The 21,841-nt window shown below is 36.2% G+C and overlaps 1 protein-coding gene across 4 annotated transcripts in view; it reads left to right on the top strand.

The window, feature by feature from the left end:
- Positions 1-21,841, top strand: part of NALCN (sodium leak channel, non-selective) — a 228,022-nt gene that overhangs the window by 142,253 nt on the left and 63,928 nt on the right. For all 4 annotated transcript variants that reach the window (XM_087967321.1, XM_087967319.1, XM_026668856.2 and 1 more), the window contains 5 exons: positions 2,154-2,285; positions 3,931-4,098; positions 9,402-9,593; positions 16,776-16,913; positions 19,992-20,066. In XM_087967321.1, coding sequence (XP_087823447.1) covers positions 2,154-2,285; positions 3,931-4,098; positions 9,402-9,593; positions 16,776-16,913; positions 19,992-20,066 — 705 coding nt within the window. The remainder of the gene's footprint in view (positions 1-2,153; positions 2,286-3,930; positions 4,099-9,401; positions 9,594-16,775; positions 16,914-19,991; positions 20,067-21,841) is intronic.

Genomic DNA, 21,841 nt, shown 5'->3' with positions numbered 1-21,841 from the left:
TGGGAAGTCCACACTGATTGCATTAATGGTTTATTTGATATAAGTATGTCAATGATAGCAACTTTTTTCTCTCTAGGTGATGAGCAAAGCTAAAATAAATACTGGAAATTAGTGCAGCTGATATTGGGCTCAGTTTTATTATGCTGAATATTGTTTTATACAGTTCCCTGGCATTTACATTAAAATATTGCTTTCATCTTATCCCTTACAGTGTTAAATAAGCTATTTGAAGATCTTGACAATTTCAGTCGGAGGTTCTACCATGAAGGCGGGCTGGAAATGCCAGCTCATTAGTCCAATCTGGCCACAAAGAAAATAAAACGTTGGTGTCTACTTCTAACTTTTTTTGTTTACTCTGAAATCTGGAGTTACTGCCCCACTCCAACAAAGCAAGGGAATACTGATTTGGCAAGGGGTGTAAAGCAGGAAGAGATGGGCAGGAATTCATTAAATTTAGGATGTCTGAAAAAGTTGAAGCTAATGACATCTTTTTTTAATGTCCTAAACCAGGAGTGTCAAACTTGTGGTGATGTCACGTGATGTACTGTGACTTTTTCCCCCTTCACTTAACCAGGTGGGGGTGGGGCCAGCATGTGACGCACCTGGCCCATGGGCCACGAGTTTGATACCCCTGCCCTAAACTGATTGAAGAACCAGAGCAGGCAAGTGACAAAATGTGCACAATGGCATCATTTATGTAGACACTCGATATATTGTTACAGATATTGGGACATAAATATATAATCACAGTATTTACATGATGATGGTCCCCTCCAGCTTTGTTTTTAATTGAAGAATTAAGAAGCTGAAGAGGCTTCTTGGATGAGAAGTGAAACATCTTCAAAGAAAAATGATAAAGTCCAGTTGCCTCTTGAAAAAGCACTTTTGGGACAACCATGACCTGGATGACCAAGAATCTCCAATTACAGTCTTTAACCTTCAGCGAAGAGACTTTCATCCTGCGGTGCATTGGTTCAGGTCAACTAATAGCTGTAGGATTAATATTTGTACTATCAGTATTTTCAAATCTTAAGGTTTGTAGATTTTTTTTTATTTTTTGTCAAGGACTGCCTAAATAAAAACCATTTAGTTTTTGGTTTGTTTATTTTATTTTGATTTCTATAGCCACCCGTCTCAGCAAACGGTTCTGTGTGGTTCCCCCACCCCCATTATTAGTATTACTTTTGGGGTGGAAGACTGCAAACTACAGTAGGAGGTGTGTGTGTGTGTGTGTGTATCAGGTACGTCAAACTCAATTTCATTGAGGGCTGCATCTGGGTTGTGTTTGACTTAGGGGGGGCTGGGGTGAGCATGGCCATGGTGGGCATGGCCAGCTCTATGTTACTTGTGTCGAGGGCGCCTGTGGCAGCCCAAGCACTCTGCTAGCAAAAATGGTCTCCCGAGCTCCATTTTCGGCTTCCTGCAACCCTCTGCAAAAATGGAGCTTGGGAGTGTCGCACGTGGCCCTCATCAGTTCCACTTTCAGCTGCGACTGCCTCCTGAAACTCTGCCAGCAAAAACAGAACTCGGGAGGGCTGCAGAGGCACCGCAGGCCGGTCCTTCACTGTTTCCAGGGCAACCCGGCGGGCCAGATCTAAGCACTCTTTGAGTTTGACACCCCTGATAGAGAGAGATATGTACAATCTCAAGTGAAGGCAGTAGAAAATTATTTTGGTATTGTTCCCAAGAAAGCAGCATGGATGTATTAATGAACTCATTAACAGCTGGGCTTGTCTTGAAGGAGACGTTTTACTTTATTATGTCATGTAATCAGATTCTGGTTCACTAATTCATAGTTCTTACCTTCAAACAGAGAAGAAGCAGAAAAACCTGAAATATTTTAGAAAGACACAATATATTTAGTGGTAAGCAAAAGTGGCTGAAAACTACAACAAAGAGATTCAGAATAACATCCAGGTTTCTGTGTACGGAAAGCAATGAACCGAGATTGAAGATACCATGTATCATTGTTTTTATACATTTCTAAATATTAAAGACATTTTATTAATTTATAACTTATGAATGAATGGCATTTAAAAAAAAAAAAATCAGATACAATGCTTCTGGCTGCTACAGTTTTCAGAGAATAAAACCGTCTCTTTTTTTTCCAAGATAAACATTTCTCAGCACACCTATGTTTTAACTCTCTGCAGAGAATGATGAGGTCCTCAATTTTCCATATGTTTATCCTGAGCATGGTAGCCGTGGATGTCATTGTTGCTGCTAGCAATTATTACAAGGGAGAAACTTTCAAAAGCCAATATGATGAGTTCTACCTCGCAGAGGTGAGTCTTCCTTTCATTATTGATTTTTATTGAACCAAGGAAATTTCCTAACAGTGAGAGCAATTAATCAATGGAATAATTTGCCTTCAGAAGTTGTGCTCAAAGGGTGCTCAATCACTGGAGGCTTTTACAAAGAGACTGGACACCCATTTATCTGAAATGATACAGGATCTCTCCTGTTCAAGCAAGGGGTTGGATTAGAAGACCTCTAAGCAGTGGTGAGATTCAAATTTTTTTACTACCAGTTCTGTGGGCGTGGCAGGGGAAGGATGCTGTAAAATTTCCATTCCCTCCCCACTCCTGGGAAAAGGTTACTGCAAAATCCCCATTCCCTCCCCACCCCACTAACCTGCTTTCCAGCTCCATTCTCCTGTGCAGGGCAACCAAAGAAGACCCAGCCGATCGGCTGGGACTTGGGAGGCAGAGAATAGATGTGGGCGGGGCCAGTGGTATTTGCCAGTTCTCCAAACTACTCAAAATTTCCGCTATCGGTTCTCCAGGACTGGTCAGAACCTGCTGAATACCACCTCAGCCTTCAAGGTCTCTTCCAACTCTATTGTTCTATGTTCTGTGAAACAAATCAACATTATTGTAGAGGCCTGACCAAGATAAGACTTATTTAATATGATTTAAATGATGATGAGGCTGGGATGGTTGTTTCAGGTTACATCTTTTTAACTTTAATGCAACCATAAAGCTTTTTAACTGATATTGATTTAATTATTTACCATCAAGTTGTTTTTGATTCCTGATGGCCACATAGATGTTCTCTATGATGATCTATCACTAACTTTTCAAGGTTTGTATTCATCACCACTATAACTGAATTTATCCACCTTGCTGCTGATTGTTCTTTTCTTCTCTTTCCTTCTATCTTTTCTAACACTAGAGGTTTCTCCTGGTTTTTGCATAATGTCTCTAAAATAGGATAATTTGAGCCTGGTCATTTAGGTCTTGACTGAGAGCTTTGGATTGATTTGTTGGATAATCTGTCAATTTGTTTTCTTAGCTGTCACAGTATTCTCATCAATCTTCTCCAATATTAATGTTCAAAAGCATATCCATTAATATCAAATGCCAAATTTATGATTATACCACATTGTATGTATTTAAGAGTGTAAGGGAGGGTTAACGTAGGTTTGTGTTGTTTAGATATTGATATTTAATTCAAGAAAATGTTTTGCACGAGCTGTATGTCTTTATCTTGCCTTTGACAAAAACCTCTCAAGCAACTTTCAAAAAGGGAAAGTATGCAGGGCAAGCTTGGCCAATAGGCCAAAAGGAATTTCCCTTACAATATGCCTTGTTTTAAGAAAGATATTGATAACTATGTAGCAGATATTTTTCTTCCGCTCTGCAATTCTGACAGTTGGGCATGAATGTTTTCAGGATTAAAGGAAATACTTTCTTGCAACTACTCGGCTTTTGATAAGCTGATACATCCAGTTTACCACTTGCTGCAATACAACACACAGTCTTCCAGACTTTTTCCTCGTATCAGAAATTTGATCTGAATCTGAGGTCTTTTTCTTGGGAAAGTTACTATGCCCATGAGCACAAAATTTCTCATGCCACGTGATTACTGACATATAGTAATTCTAAGAAATTCTACTTCGGCTCTTTTTGTCCTTTTCTGTTCCCACAGGTGGCCTTTACAGTCCTCTTTGATCTGGAAGCTCTTCTAAAGATCTGGTGCCTGGGATTTACTGGATACATCAGCTCATCTCTTCATAAATTTGAACTGCTGCTGGTTATGGGAACTACTCTTCACATTTATCCAGTCCTTTACCATTCACAGTTTACGTACTTTCAGGTAGAGTGCTAATTTCAACTTCAGTATACCAGGGGAAAATATTATTTGAAATCACTCCCAAAAGTGTCTAAATATGTTTATTAATTTATTTTGTGGCTTTATTATTTTCATTTTCAGCATGATGCTCACCTGTCAAGCACCTGTTGAGTAGATATTTATTATTGAATCATTGCGTTTGCTGTGGCAATACAATTTTTTATAATTTAATCCAAAGCACTGTAAAATTCATATGCCACCTTTCAATTTCATTTTCAACTTCAACCATAGCTTTTCAGATAGGTAAGTCCTCCAAATATCGATGTGCTAAAATGCAAAAATATAATGTAACCTAAAAGCCAATAATTAAAATCATTAAATAAGATTTCTTTTTCTGCTCCTTTTGAGCTTTACTATTCTTCCATTGCCTGCATGGCTTGTTCCATCCAGGTTTCGTGCTCTTCTTCCCCAGCTGACACAGGCTGCATCTCAAAAAAGATTCCCAAGCTTTCTGTAACTGGTGCCCGAATTGGAGGTGCTGGTCTGAGTGCACAGGGTCCACGAAGTCCCTCATGGCGAGGAAGAACTCTGATCCCAAACTTAGGTTGAAGGGTGTGATGACCCAGGGCGTGGCAGAAAGGCAACACAGTCAGATAATTAGTAGGAATCCCTTTATTAGCTCCAACTTTGCCAACATACTGGTTACCTTCTGGCTGGAGAAAAACTCTCCCAGGAACAGCCTTTGGCTGCAAAGAATCAAGTCCAAGACATGGTCAACAAAAACTGTAACTATAAGTCCAATCAAGGCAAAATGAGGTAATTAGTTCAGCAGGTTAGGAGCAAGAATTCCAGATGTGAAGGCATGTCAATAACTCAACACAGTTGGGAAGACACCAGGAACACAGATAATTAAAGTCAACACAAGATAAACTCACGTTTGCTCCTAGCAGCTGCTGCACTCAGCATGCATCTCTTTTAAATTTTCTTCCCAGGTGTGGCTAATGAAGGGAATCAGGGCCATTTCCTCCCCGTAAGCCACGCAACCCAGATTGCTGTCTTCTCCGTTCCTCCCTGCATGCCCTAGAATGAAGAGGGGGTGGGCCTGGGTCTTCCTCTGAACTCCTTGTTCTATCTCTCCCCTGCTCTGGACTTTGCCCTTCCCCAGCCTCCTCCACAGCCAACGGAGCCACACTCCCACTCCCTGTCAGCTGTTCGTCTTTCTCCTCGGATTCAGACTCCAATAGGGGCATGACAAAGGAGCAGGTGTTTTTTTCTCATGGGTTCTTTGGGTTATTGGCTGGATGGTTTGGATGGATTATCCACCACGCTTTGACATCTCCTGTCAGCTGAAGGCTGTCAACCCAGAAGCAAGCTGGAATTTCTTTCCTAACACTTGCTGATCTGCAACTAACGCCATCACTGATTGAAGGATTTGTTATTTTGTCCCGGTGTCTCTGGGAATATCAATCATTATGTTCAACTCCACTCGGCCATTTTGTTCCTGGCACCATTTGGTGTCGGTGGCAGAGTCCATTTTGTTCATCTGGCTCATTTCTCTGGACATGGTCTTCACTGTTGTGAAAGGACCAGAAGCAGTTCCAGATGATCCCACAGTTGTAGCACTCACTTCTGAAGGAGATTTTGATGATGATCAGTTCTCTTCTCAGATGACCAGCCTGCCTTGTGAGATTTGTGAGGCTTTAATTAAGATAATAGCCCTATCTTGCTGATTTCCTTCCAGTGTGTTCTCTGCAGACCCTGGAGCTCACCTCTCTAGCCAGGGGTGATGAATCAAGAAACTGCAACTGGATCAGAAACATAATCACTTCTGAACTTCCCCACTGGTTTAGGACCTTCACCTCTCTTACAGCAGCAGGAATGTCCTCTTCAGCTGGGGACACTGCAACAATTCTCCCTCCTTTTCCCTCTGAGTTTTTGTGTGCGGTGCTTCTGCTGCCCTGTACTTTGATTCCATTATCTCTGCTGGAGACTACATCTCCTATAAGGCACTGCAGAATCGTCTTCCTGTTCAGAGTTTAATGGATCAGATTCCAGCCCCAGGGCGACAGATTATTTGGGGCATCTCTAGAAGAAATTTTTTTACATATTCTCAACTCCAATATGGTATTGAGATTTCCATATAATAATCAGGCTTTTATTTATTATAAGATACATCAAAGACCCTTACTTTTGGATCCTTAAGAGACTTTAAAGTTTTGCAGGATTTAAAGGCATTAATTGATTCATCACCGAAATTCGGATGATCAATTAGATCCTTGGATTTAAAAAGGTATTCTGATTAAGACATACCTTTTTAAATAATTTGTAACCCATTCAGTATTTTATTTTAAGCTTCACCACAACCTTTAAAGGCGTAATCTTTAAAATGACCATTTAAGATTTGAAAATCAAAGATTTTTCATAAATCAGTGGCTGAAAGTGGCTGTTGTATTCTCAAACTAGTCAAAATATAGATCTAAGGACACCACAAAATGAAGAATGAAGTATCTTCTAATACTTGCTTCACAGTCATCTTTATTAAATTCTCCTGAGTAAAGTTACATAGGATTTTTAGGCAAAGTATCCACATGTTTTTAATTTTAAGTTACTTTCTGCAGTCTAGGCTTCCTATCCCCAAATGATAGATGGAGGACTTTGAAAAATGCATTGGCTTTACTACATGAGTTATCCCTTCTGTCCATTGTGGCCAACATTCATTTCCCAAAAGCCCACAGATAGATTTTAAACTGTAATTACACGTGCACACACACACACACACACACACACACACACACACACACACACAAGCAAATATACAGCCATAAATCTTGCATGCAAATGCAAATGAAGATCCAAGCTTGCCCTTGATAGATGACTGTTAGATCTAGATTTGATTAAAATTTTAACATTTTAATTATAGAAAATTGAAGTCTTACTGGAAACAGGTAACAGAAAAGCCAAATTAATTCAATGGACAGGCTATCTAGTAGGCTATGGATATTCAAAAGCCTGTGGATGCTAGAAGAACAAGGGGAATGAAAATATAAATACATCAGAAATTATTACAGAGAGTCCTCAACTTTCAAATAGTTGTTTAGCGGCCATTTAAATTTATGCCGAAAAAATGACTTATGAACAGGCTTCACGCTTAGCAAACATTGCAGGGCTCCACAGTCACATAATTGTGATCTGGTTGCTTGGCAACTGGCATTTATTTACAATGGAATACTAGTCCTTAGATTACATGATTGCCATTTGCCACTTTCTCAGATGACTTCTGACAAAGAGGTGGATGAAGCCATTTAATGACCACAATGATTTGTTTAATGACTATGGCAAAAAACGGTCGTAAAATCAGGCACAGTCATGTGATGACTCACTTAATGACCTCATCATTTAGCCAAAATCACAAAATAAAGTAGTTAAAACAACTGTTTCCCTTCACAATGATCATCGTCAATGTTTTGAATAATGTTGGGATTATCCTTTCTAATAAAGTGTGTGTGTTGGTATATATATATTCATACACACACACACACACACACACTACAAAAACAAAACAAAATCTTTTGTGGTATAAATTGAAGGAACCAATCATCTCACATTACTGATGGTAATATAAATGTGTAGCTTTTCTCAGATATACAAACACTCTGATAGACTCATGTATGATCTTATATATGGAACAAGAAACATTTATCATATGTTGGAGAGGGAGAAATCTCCAGAATTGATTACAGTTTTCTGCCTCTAATCCTCAAAAAAGTTCAAACCATGCTCAAACAAAAATACGGACTTGTTAAGGATACTCTTTGAAGTCTGTCGGGTTTCTCTCTTGATGAAAACAAATGGGCTTGTAAACTGGTTTCTAGAAAGATTAATTGGATACTTAAATGTCAGTTAAGCTAATGTAGGTATGGGTGGAAGCACCCACAATAAAACATTTAGCAGAACACTAGTCAAGCATGAAACAAGTAACTTATTTTTAACATTTCAAGAAAAACTGGATAGTTTCATCTATTCTGATTAAAATATATACACAGATATTGATTGAGTGAGTGAGCAACTGATTAAAAGTCAATTAGCGTAGGAGGCATGATACTTAGTGTGACATGGAGATACTATTTTCAGGGTGCAAATTATCCCTTATATACTGTACCTCACTTTCTCAGAATGGGAAACAACAGAGCTTCATCCCTTTGGTGAAGACTGGGATTTAGGAATGTTTAAGAGGAATTTTTTTGTTCCTATTGTAAACCTTTCTTGATTCTCCCATGTGTAATGTATTTTTCTATTAGTTTCTTTACAAAAAATGGGAATGTTTGATCCCATCTGCTCTATTTACTCTGATATCATCAGACATATTGCAGACATACCCTCTGTTCCTTCAAAGCAAATGATAATATAAGAGACAGACAGACATATGGGAATTAGAAGAGATTCATGAGTAGACAACAAGATGTCCTCTGAATGTTAGACTTTTCATTTTTTTGGTTATGCTGACTAAGGCTGAAGGGAACTTATGATGAAAACATTAATTGCAAACACTTTGGTTTTCAATTAAGAATCAAGATAGAATTGCAAAAAAACGAAGACTTCTCATAACTCTTGTAACAATAACCCTTGAAATATTTCAGTTTAACATACAGCTCTAACCTAGATTTTAGTAGAAATTGCTCTCTGTTTCTGGAAGTTACTATTGGCTATTTAATTTGGTGTTTCTTCTTTCATGTTTGTATTGATTATAAGGCATCATATTCAGATGCAAATGAAAGAGAGAGAGAGAGAGAGAGAGAGAGATGAACTCTAATCCACCATAAGTTTCAGTTTTATGAATATGAAAATACTGAAAGATTGGCCATTAACTTGACATTATATAAAATAATACATTTAATGAATATAGATCTTATGACTTAGGAAAGTGTTTAAATTAGATGATTTGGAAAGCCTAATAGCATGAACAGAGTACCCCTTCCCTAAGCATTCAAGTGGTCACAATCTTTGGAAGCGTCATAACATTGTTTCAAAGTCCAGTTGTCACTCCCAAGAATTCCAGTGAAGTGAAACAACAGAACAGACAAAAGACACGTGCAAAGTGCCAAGGAAGCTTCAAATCAGCTGAGCAAACCTTTCAAAGGGAAGAATTTCTTAAATGATTTGCTCTTCTTTTGAATTTTTTGCACATTCCTAACACTGTAGTAATCATTCCATCTACTGTTTATTTTTCAAGCTATATGCCATAAGTGTTACTAGAAAAAGAACCAATTTGTTGCATTTGTCAGTCTGCAGCTACATCAATTAAAAAAACATTTCCTTTCTCTCTGCAGGTACTTAGAGTTGTTCGACTTATCAAGATTTCTCCTGCCCTGGAAGATTTTGTATACAAGATTTTTGGACCTGGAAAAAAGCTTGGCAGTTTAGTTGTATTTACTGCCAGTCTATTAATTGTAATGTCAGCCATTAGTTTGCAAATGTTCTGTTTCGTAGAAGAACTAGACAGATTTACCACATTTCCAAGGGTAAGTTGAAAATTCCATTGCAACCTGTCAGATTATGGCTGTTTAAAAGTGGCTTTTAAACTTTAATCTTATTAATGCCAGTTCCTAGGCTTCTGTGAGAAAAGATTTTGTTGCGAGATCATTCTACCTGAATTCTTAGTTCAACAGTAATCCTCCACTGTCACACAAGAAGAGCTGTGTCAGAACACTATATATTATGGCAGGGTAAGAACCCACTGTAATACCCAGCAAACTAAACAACTGGAGAGAAGGTATCTACATGAACAACTCAGGCAGAATGGGTACCCACAAGCATTTATTACAAGATGCCTTAGCAACACACAAAGGAGAGAAAGGAACAAAGAAAGAAGGTAAAAGACCAAATATATGGCACACTCTTGCATACATCAAAAACATTTCAGAATCAATAGAATGTAGCTTTCAAAATCTGCAAGTGGGCATCACACACCATCTAGAGGCTTCCATATGAGGACAAATCATGTATTGCAAATATCTCTTGGAGGTAGGTAATACTTCTAATTTAACCTACCGGATCCCCTGCATGGATTGCCCCTCTAATTATGTAGGACACTTGGGGAGGAAGCTAACCACTAGACTCAAGAACACAAGCAAGTGGTCAGAGGAGGAGACCCAAACTTATTGGTAGCCTCACATTGCAATGAACAAGAACATATATTCAGTTTTGCAGCTACTAATATTGTTGGCCATGCAGGTACAAAGACAGCCATGGAAATGATTAAAGCCTGGGAAACAGCTCCCTGGTCAGTCAGCAGGAGTGCTGGTTTACCACTGATCAGATGCTTCGGAGCCAAGGGCTTGGCAGCACAAGGAAACAACAGCCAATGATCAGTCATCAACAGATCAATCAACCAATAAGAAGGTACCACATAAATATGAGTGACAGAATAGCCAAAAGTACATATTCCAGTAAAGAGAAATTTCCTGAAAACGGGTTCCATCACAAGCCTGAAAGCTCGGAAGAATAAACATCTGATCTTGGTGACCAACTCAGATTTAATCTTGCAACATTATCCTGGGAGACATATATTTGCCTTTATATTTGCCTTTATTCATAATGTAGCAACAGATCATTATAGCATTTTTGTGGCCCAGATAGGTTTTACATTTAGTTTACCATTTGTAATGTTTTACATTCCTAGAGTGTTGGGGTGTGAATATGGCATAGCTAAACATAGCCTGTCCCAAAGGTGTTTTTTCAAGAGACAACTGGATTTCTGGTTTTTCTTTGAAGACATTTCATTTCTCATCCAAGAAGCTCTTCAAAGAAAAATCAGAAAGTCCAGTTGCCTCTTGAAAAATCACCTTTGAGACAACCATGATCTGGATGACTGAGAATCTCCAGAGACATTAAACATTGTCTCTTTTTCTTTTTTATTTCTGAAGGTTTTTGTTATTATGTATTTTGCTTTTTTTTTTTTTTTTTTTGGTAAAAAACAGCTGTGCTGTCCTGTGGAAACAGTTCTGTTCTTTGGCCCTACAAAAAATGTCTTACAAAAAATATGCCACCAAAAATTAATAGTTTTGTTATCACATATTGAGTGCTCTGGGCTTCATATGTTTCTGATACCTATAGTAGAATACCTACATTGCACATAATTGATTTTAGATTTCTGGTTTCTTGATTGACAACAGTATGGATAGGTTGTTTCTGCTAAAACCTGTAGTGGCTAATCACATAAAGTTCTCAATCAAAAATATCAGTACTAAATGCTGACTACTAATGTTCCATAAGTGGCTTGAGAAATATGTAAAAGGTGATAATGTAAGATTGATCTAGTTCATTGTTTAAAATGATGATTCTGGACTTAAATATGCCTTAGGTAATATGTGCAAAGCAGAATAAAATGACAACTCACTTGGTAATTGGTTTAGTGTACTTGTTTGAATGAATATAATGCCATTTTCTTAATCTGCTAGTCTAAATTTATGTAAATTAAAGGTACAAATAATGTAATAGTGTTAATGAGCCAAAGTCAGCTTCCTATTATTGCTATTTCTTATGTCTACACTGATGATTAGGTCAATTAAATTGAAATAAATAAGAGCATGTGATAGTTACATGTAAGAATTGATAGTAACTATTTTTAATTAGAGCAGAAAGATAAGCAAAATATATCATTCCTACAATTCCGAATAGAGGAAAATATCTTTTCCAATTTAAAAACTAATATATCGGTATAATTGAACCTAAAAATGCAAGTTTGCTCTTTTGTTGCTTTAGGAAAACGATCACTTCTAGACTGAAAAGTACAATTGTTTTCAACAAATTTTCCACCTTTATTAAACTAAAATCAATGTACATGTCAAGTTACTAGGTAAATATAGATAGAAAGAAAGATCTTATCTAAAGAAACTTCCAAATGAAAATTTCAAAATAATTAACTAAAACTACAGAATTTTCCCCCTAAAGATATGAAGCACGTGAATACAATTTTGTCATTGCAGAATTGTCCCTAATCTTGATATATAGATTGGAAAATTCTTTAAACTTTAAAATCACATTTGAGGGAGTTTTTAACTGTTTTTATTTTTATTTTATTGTTTTGCTTTATTTTATACAAAAGATTAAGAACCAAAATCCAAAAGAAAAGAATTGAACAGAAACAGAACAAAACTGAACAAAAGCATTGAAAAATGTGAATTTAAAAAATGCAAAAGACAAAAAAAAATTCTCCCCTAGTTGAGCGCTGAAAAAACTATTTCAAGCTTTTCCCCTTGCAAAGCAAGTCCAGAATTTATAAGCTTTTGCATCTATTTGCACCCAATTGACCTGTCCTACATTACATATGTGAAAGGTAAAATAATTAACATTTTGAGGCCTTTGAGGCTAACATTGTAGGTCACAAACACCTACTGATTAGACTTGCCTACTTACTTTTAAGTCTCTTTTTAATTTCTCTTTTAGCTTGAAAAATTGTCACATGGGAATTTCTTTCCTTCTATTTCAGCGGAAGATTAGCAAATGTGCTGGAGTATAGTTTTTGTTTGTTTTTTAATCTCATTTACACCTTCCCCTTTTGCAGAATAAAGGTTACATTTAAACCATCTAATGAATAGAAAATTAATATAATAACGATGAGGTGTGGCAGCAGGATACTAAAACAAAATATGACAATTCAGAAATGATATATCCCGTCATTAATTTAAAATGGTGGTGTTTTGTTAATATCCTCCAGGCTATTTATTCTAATGCCAATACTGTATCACTATTGCATACTGTATCACCTTTTGCATTTCCCTACTTTTCCAAAAAGCTGTTGGGAATTCTTTTAATGGTTTTTAATGCAACCTGTTTGTTTTAATTTTTAAAAAACACTATTTTTGTTATCCTACTTTGTACAGTTAAAGTGACTATAACAGAGAAATCTATGTATTTTAAAAGAAATACAGCACTAGATTCTAGGCGAATGAAGAAGAGGAATTCTGCTGATTTGTGTTCCATAAATGTGAAAATAGAACTAAGGTTCACACTAAAAATGGTTTTCCAGATTTTTCTTTGAGTTCAATTCTGGACCCGGTTCAGAGTAACATCCTCCTTGTTTAATAGATTATAGCAGTGTTTCTCAACCTGGACAACTTTAAGATGTATGGATTTCAGCTCCCAGAATTTTCCAGCCAACACGGAGGTTGAGAAACACAGGAATACAGAGATAGAAAATTGCCACCTAGAATCTTCTGAAATGGGTAGCCATAATACATCAAATAATGAAAGTTCCTGTAGGTCTTGACATATGAAACCAATGAAGACTTTGCATATCCAAACACTCATTATGGACATATGTTTTGGGTTCCTAGGTGAAAGGGAAGAGGTAGACAAGCATTTTAGCTGGGCACAGTACCATTCCCCTCTAAAAGCAAAGTTAAAATGGCCAGTATGTTCTGACATAGAATCTTTTGCTCAAGATGCCAAAAGACTTAGCAGAAAGAACAATTGATTATCACATCCATTAATGTTGCTGAAGTACAAGCCCTGTAGGAACATTATATGTTTTTAAGAGAAAAAGAGAAAAGGCAGACCACTTTTATTTCCTAATGCCTCTAAATTCCATGCTTTCACATGGTATCTTGACAAACACGACATAAATAGAAGTTTATGGTTGCCATGACTACCATCTACAGCATTCTCTCTCCCATTTTTGTCAGACAGGCAAGGTCTGTTATATTTTGTTTTCAGGTGAACGGGGGCTTTTAAGATCCAATTTTGTAATGGGTGGTATTTCTTCTTTTCCTTTTTCCTTGTTTTTTTAATTGTTGAAATTGTGGTTGAACTGTCTTATAAACTTTGTATTTTTGTGCATTGTGCTTTTTGTGTTGGGGAAGAATTTTTTATGGGGCATAGTTACTTCAGGAAATGGAGATTAATATTCCAATTAATATCACACTCAAAGATGTGAAGGCTTCCACACAAAAAAGAGAAAAAAATATTTTAAAAAATGAGATATTTTTTTCCCAGGGGCATCTTTTTTAGAAAATGGAAATAATATATTTTAAAAGAGCCATTTTTAATATCCTTGTTTTAAACATGAAATGGTTAAAATATGAAATAAAGATGTGAAATATATACCAAATATAAAAATAGACCACAGAGATCAAGAAACCTGTCTCAAGATAGGTAAATATCCATTCTTCAGGAATTCATGAAAATTATAAAATGTTATAAAAAATGCAGGATCCAAGATTGAAACTTCTGATAGTGCTTTAAGGTCAAAAAATGAGACTGACTAGACTGGTCTACAAATTTTGGGAAATTATCAACCTCTGAGATAAAATGTGTTCATTTTACATATTTTTATTAGATAAATTAGAAAACGGGTTATAAAGGTGCTGGTTGGTAAACATTTCAAGATATTTCACAATAAAGATTTATACACAGGTGAGTATAGTTGCCTACAAGGGAGGGAGGTGTCTTATGATCATGATGCCTCATAACTTCTTGACAAAGTATGGTAGAACAATGAAAATGGTACCACATGGAAGTATATAAATTTATCTTCACTTTGAGAACAGCAAGGCAGATGACTATGAAAAACAGGTGGAAAATTTGTTTAGACGCTAAACACTTCCGACCCACTTGGTTCAAACATGTCACTGAAAATTCACTTCTTACACTCGCATTTAGATTATTTCTCTTTGAACTGTGGGGCAGTGAGTGATGAGCATGGGAAGAGATTCCACCAGGATATTGCAAGCATGGAGAAAAGTTAACAAGGGAAATGGAGTCTATCCATGTTTGCCGATTACTGCTGGAATCTCCCCAGGGATGATTCTACTGCAGTTCACAAGAGAAAAGCCAAAAAGTGTAGTTTAGATACAGAATAAAAATGGAACCTTGTCATTTAATCTGATGTTAGAGCTTGTCAGTTTTTCATGCAAAAAGCATGAAAATATTACATGAAAAACCAATAAATGAATGGAAAGTTGTGCTTTCGGTATCAATCAAAAACTAAATTTATAGTGATTGGTGTGGCACCATTCTCATTGCTATGTCACATTTTGCAGAAAAGTTATGGAGCATATCGCACATCCCCTTTGTAATTTTGAATTATTTTGATGCCATTTTGACCTGAAGCTGTCTCTTGAAAACTGGAGGCAATTAATGCTCAGGACTTAATTTTCCTTTATTAGTGACCCAATTCTGATAAAATTAAGCTACTTTCATTTCCGAGACTTTCTCTTGTAGACCAGTGTAATGTTTAATATGATGGGAATACATTCTGCTTTTTCTCCTCCTCATTTCTTTCCTGTATATTAATGTTTTCTGAATCTGTTTGATGTGATCAAAGATGGATGTCAGAAAGTCAAGATGGCGGTCACAACCATATAATCAAAGTCCTGGGGCTTTTGTACATGCATTACAAGAAACAACTTATTTGATAACATAGCTGTGGCCACCATCTTGACTTTTTTGACCCCATTCTTCAGAAAGTGATCCAAAGACTGAGGAAAGAGATCTGAAGATATCAGGACATGAAAAGTTCTGTTCTAGCTTTTCCATGATCTGATATTTGACAAGTCATACATTGCAGCTAAAAGTAAAAAAGTTGCTGCTGAATTGCCTTGATGAGTAGCATTAACTAAACTTAAAAACAATTAGAATAAATCTGAAGGGTTCTTCACACACATATACTGTACACACACAATTTAATTAAAAAACCCTCTCTATTTGCATAAATATCCAGGTCTCATTTTCACAGCTGTTGGTTGTTCTGACAGCAAGATAGCTACATCTCTGATTCCTTTTAGCATAACTGGTGGGAAGTATATCTTTCAACTAAAAATATCTTGCTCTGAAAGAAAGATTGCTACTTTCCAAAGTTAAAATCACTGTATACAGCCATATTATCTTAAAACTAATGTTTTTCCAATGCAGAGGTTGTCACTTACAGGAAACATCTTGGAACACTGTTAGAATGAATCATATTATAAATGGTGGTTTTGATTTTCTTAGACAAAAAGATGATAGTTTTTTTTAAAAAGTTCAAAAATAAAAACGCAGCTCCATTTAATACCAGAACCAGATAGTTACCACCAAGAAATAATGTAAACAATATTTGTCATCTTTTCTATGTTTTACTATGTGAGATATTCAGATCTGTAGAAGAGTTTAGACTACAGTATGTTGGTTTGACCGTGAATCATATTATGATCATATTATGATTCAAATGCAGATACAGAGTTGAGTTCAGGCTTAGTGCTTAACATCTGAATGGAGGTTTTATGATCATCTGGATATGGTACCTGTGATATATTGAAGCTATAAATCTGAGAATAGAAATTGGAGAATTTTTTTCCTATGGAGTCTGCTGGTGAAATATAGTCTTCTAGCTATAGATACCTTTAGGAACGGCACTAAACTGCTTTCACAACTGTACTTCTGAAATTCAGTGGTGCTCCTTAGATTTATCGAAGGTTTATTGCTGTGATGTGGTTTGGGTTAAAAAACATGGTAAAGATACAATGTTTTGGGAGATATTGGGAGAAACTCCAGCTAATAAATAGAAACATGCGGTTTCTACCAATAATACCATCAGAGCAGCGTCCAAATACTTGTTATTAACCAGATTGTCCCTACAATCACAAGCCTGGTGCCATTATGGAGCTTTTTTGCTTATTTCAGGGAAGGATATCTTAACTGGCTTGTTTGTTTATGTTTCGATTTAGGCTTTCATGTCAATGTTTCAAATTCTGACACAGGAAGGATGGGTGGATGTCATGGATCAGACTCTCAATGCTGTGGGCCACATGTGGGCACCAGTTGTTGCTATTTATTTCATTTTATATCATCTTTTTGCTACCCTGGTAAGTTGTATGCGCCATATGCATAACATGTATCAATTTTTGAAACATATTTCATGCTGACTCATGAGTGCAAAACTAGCTCATCTAGTGTAACATTGTCAGTCAACCTCCAAAGAAGCTAAATTGGTGTTTTATTACTTTAGGTTACATGCTAAGTAGATGGACTTGCAGGGCAGAAACAGTTCAAAGGAAGAATGGTTCTTTTCTCTGTTCCTCTATTGATCAGTTCTTCCAGGAACAACAGGAACTTCCTTTTGACTGATACATGCTTTTCTCTATTTATAGAATAGAAATAGAAATAGAAATAGAAATAGGAATAGAATAGAATAGAATAGAATAGAATAGAATAGAATAGAATAGAATAGAATAGAATAGAATAGAATAGAATAGAATAGAATTTTTTATTGGCCAAGTGTGATTGGACAGACAAGGAATTTGTCTTTGGTGCATAAGCTCTCAATGTACATAAAGAAAAAAATAAAATGCATTCATCAAGAATCATAAGATACAACACTTAGTGATAGTCATAGGTTACTAATAAGCAATCAAATCATACTAGGGAACAATTAAAACAATAGAAATTGTAAACATACAAGCAACACAGTTATAGTTATAAGTTGGAAGAGATAGGTAATAGGAAGGATGAGAAGAAGAATAGTAATACAGTCTTAATAAATAGTTTGACAGTGTTATGGGAATTAGTTTCTTGAATATTATACCAGTCGCAGATTGGAAGTCAGTATTTCCCAAGATAACTTCTAGCTTTACCTTTCATTGCCTGCATAGAGATACTCAGCTGTTGAGTTAGGATCTGATCATTGCTTTTAATTTACTGTATGAATGTTTTGCATTTTAATACTATTAAATAAGATTATTTTAATTTATTACTGGCACTTTGAATAATGATTGCTACTTAGATCCCAGGAATGGATACCCATTGAGGCAAATATCTGTGCAGAATTGTTTAGCAGAGCCAACTTACAACTTTTTAACTCATGGATTTTCACTTGTCAATAAAGGCAACTATGTTAATTCTTGGAAAGAATCTGAGTTCAGATCTGTAACGTATTGATCTGTATTTATAAAAAATACAAGGTGTTTTTAAATAAGACCATGCTTCCTGTTTAACCTAATATAATAAGTTATTAACATTCTGCATCACAGCAAAACAGGAATCATAATGAAGCAAGAATATACATTTATTAAGCAAAGTTTTCTGTAGTTTCACTTCATTTCAGTCTTCCCATATCTGTAATTAAACAGAAAGCTAATAAAAGACTTGGGGCAATAGCTGATAATTAGAAGTTAGTACAGTGCTTCCCTATTTTATGATGTCCGAATAAGCACATGAAAAATGTCATAATATGGCATACTAACATAGGAGCAAACCAACAATTAATTTGATATATAGATAGATATAGATGTATAAATAGATATAAAGATAAAGATAGATATATAAATAAATAAAAATATACAGATATAAATAAAAACTATGAGGTTCTGTTCCCAACATATTTTGGAACAGTTTGCAGAAGCCAAATGACCTCTTTATTGCAGAACACAGTGAAGAGATACAATTTTAGCAGATCTTCATTGCTTTACACTTCTGGGATGTGGAACAGGTGCTTTTTATAAGAAAAGTGGAACATATGTGAAAAAAAATCATTAAATTGAAGAAACATAAGGATTGATGGTGTTATCTGGTGCAAATTTGGCAATTACAACAACAGCTTCTATTCAAGCAACTATCCAATTCATTAAGGGAAGGATTGTTCCCTTTTTGACCTAAAGCAGGGGTGTCAAACTCACGTTGTCATGGCGGTGTCATGTGACGTATCAGGACTTTTTCCCTCTTCACTAAGCCGGGCGTGGGCATGGCCAACACATGATGCATCCAACCCACGGGCCAGGAGTTTGACAGCCCTGGCCTAAAGTATAGTTATCCCTCATCCAGGCAGAAACTGAGTTTTCTAGAGGTTATATTGTCTTCTATCCTTGAGACAAATACCCTTCTAAGGAGTACAGATTTTCCTGCATCCCTTTCCAACATACTGTACATGTTATCCCAGGATGTTCAGATTCATACATTAATGTCTGTGTGCATATACATGTATGTATGCATACTTTAATAATACTGTTATTCCGAGGTTGTTGGCCAGGGGATCGGAGGGAACAAATGCTGAAAACTACCTTATGCAAGCTCCAACCCATTTGCATGCACATCGTGACATCACAAGGACATATGGAAAGGACAGAACTTGCATCAGGATGGCCCAAAGATGTTATTATCCCTTTAACTAAAGCTCTAGAATCTGAGGCTGCACCTGTCATGATTAATAGTTATTTAGCAGTCCTGTAAAACTTCAGTAACCATGACAAAAAGTGCTCTAGGAAATAGTGACACACAAGCAATAAAACAGCAGGAAAACATTGCAGCAAATGATAACTTTCAGGACTCAGAACGAGAAGGCGGGTAAAGTTCAAATGTGCTAATTGTATGCACTTGAAAACAGATTCTGTGGAGAGCTGAGAGAAATGAATAGTTTTCACAGCAGAGGCTAAGATAGAAGTTACATTTGAAAAGCAGAAACTGTGTTAGGAGTTAAAACTCAAAAGGGGATGGTGAAGTTAAATAATAAGCTGAGGTTTAACTGTTCTTTTGTGATAATGCTCCAGATTTGTTTTTGACATTCAGTAAAAAATCTTCTTTCTATGCTTGTCATTCCCAGCCATAGAAATGGAAAACAATCAGCCTAAACTGAGCTGTATTTTGCACCCAATGCACAATTCTTTGATCAAATCTTGGAACAGCTTTTCACTGGGTTTTTAGCTGGAAAAGTGGCTGAAGGAGGGTTGAACTATTATTCAGCAGCACATAGTCATGTACTTATGTACTCTACGTTCTACATGTTTGTATATACATAGCAATCCATAAAATTCAGAATTCAAAAATCCAAATAGTCTACAACTATACCTTTCCTCTATTTTGGACTTTTTCTTCATATTTACTTCACTAGAAGGATATTAATTTATTAAAAAATATTAAGTATTCAGTTCTCTTTTTTTTTAATTTTGTAGATTCTGCTGAGCTTGTTTGTTGCTGTTATTCTAGACAACCTGGAACTTGATGAAGATCTAAAGAAACTTAAACAAGTAAGGTTGTTTGTGTTGGATGTGATTTATACCAAAGTTGTACTATATATGCATTCACTTCTCTCTTGAAAATGTAGATTCCGTCTTCAGAAAGTAAAATAAGAGCTGTGTATTATGTACTAAAGCTTGATATGCCTAAATATTAAAGTTCAGTTGGAAAGGCAGAGGAAGGATATCCTATGATTATATGTGTTGAGAATTAAAGAACTCAATTTTCAGTAGTATTTAGCACAATATTGTATCGTGTTTGTCAAAATAATTCCTTGAGAATCCAGGCAAGAGTATCACCTCACATTTCCTGAGAACAGTAACCATGGTGCACATGGAAGGACAGGCTGTGGACCTGCCTGAGCAGATTGCAAATACCAGTGCTCCTTCCTCCCGCTCCCTTCTTGGCCCTCCCTCATCATCAGGATCATTTAACTGCCAATCAAACAGCAACATTGGGAACCGAGGGAATAAGACAAGATGGCTGCCCAGGAACTCTGCAGCTACAGGATTCATGAGGAATCCCTTGAGCAGAGTCAAGGCCCAAGAATAAAAATAAAACCAAAAACTAAAGAGACAGCAATTTCCTAAACATTGAGGAAAATAAATTAGGGTTTGAACTGAACAAATCACTATAAAATATAACATACTACCAAAACAAATATTCATATCTATACCTTGCCCTTGACAATTATGATCCCAGAATAACAGATCTTTTTAAGTTATGCCTAACATGTTTATAGTGAGATAGATATGAGACTGGAGTTTTAGTCATTCCATCCTCAAATATTTGATATCAGATATTAAGCAGAGCCTTCTAAGAAATTGATGGTAAGAATAAATCTGAAGTTTGCATGCTTTTTCTTTTGACTGGCCCCAATTCCCATTGCATATTTAAATCCTAGGATCAATCAGATGGTACTTTATTTCATAGAGTTTGGGTTTTCACAGCCGGTTTTTATTGATGAAATAACTTGCAGGTAATGCCACATGAAAAAGCAAACAGTTTTTTATTTTTATTTTTATTTATTTATTTATTTATTTTGTCAAGTGATTATAAGATAATAGGTATAAGTACAAACATAGTTATGAATACATGAAATGGATACATATAAGAAAAATTTAAAAAAGAAACAATAGGACAGGGATGGTAGGCACGTTGGTGCGCTTATGCATGCCCCCTACAGACCTCTTAGGAAAGGGTGAGGTCGATAGTAGACAGTCTAAGGTTACAGTTTTTGGGGTTTGGGGAAGAAACCACAGAGTCAGGTAGAGTATTCCAGATATTGACCACTTTGTTGCTGAAGTCGTATTTCCTGCAATCAAGTTTGGTGCGATTTACCTTGAGTTTGTATCTATTGTGTGCTCTTGTATTGTTATGGTTGAAGCTGAAGTATTCATTGACAGGTAGGGCATTGCAATGTATGATTTTATATACTATACTTAGATCGGACCGAAGGCAGCGTAGTTCTAGGTTTTCTAGTTCTAGAATTTTGAGTCTGGTGGCATAAGGTATTCTGCAACGAGTAGAGGAGTGGAGAACTCTTCTTGTGAAATATGGCTAGAGAAATATCAGTGGTTATTCATCGTTTCACACAGCATTATTCAGTGCTTTCTGAAGGCTTGTGATCTTCAAAGTGCATTATAACATCATGATACAAGCTCAGCTTTTCACGATGTCAAAATGCATGTTTCAAGATTTGCTCTCTTTACCCCTCTCCTGAGGACACCTGTGTCGAAGTCATTAGCCACTTTTTTTAATATCCAGATGAAATTCTTTTTGGAAA

Source organism: Notechis scutatus, chromosome 5, assembly GCF_049901735.1.
Source record: "Notechis scutatus isolate UNSWTSFEM ecotype Mainland chromosome 5, rNotScu1.2, whole genome shotgun sequence".
Taxonomy (NCBI): domain Eukaryota; kingdom Metazoa; phylum Chordata; class Lepidosauria; order Squamata; family Elapidae; genus Notechis; species Notechis scutatus.
The sequence above is the reverse complement of the archived record's forward strand: the minus strand, read 5'-3'. Positions and strand labels throughout refer to the sequence as shown.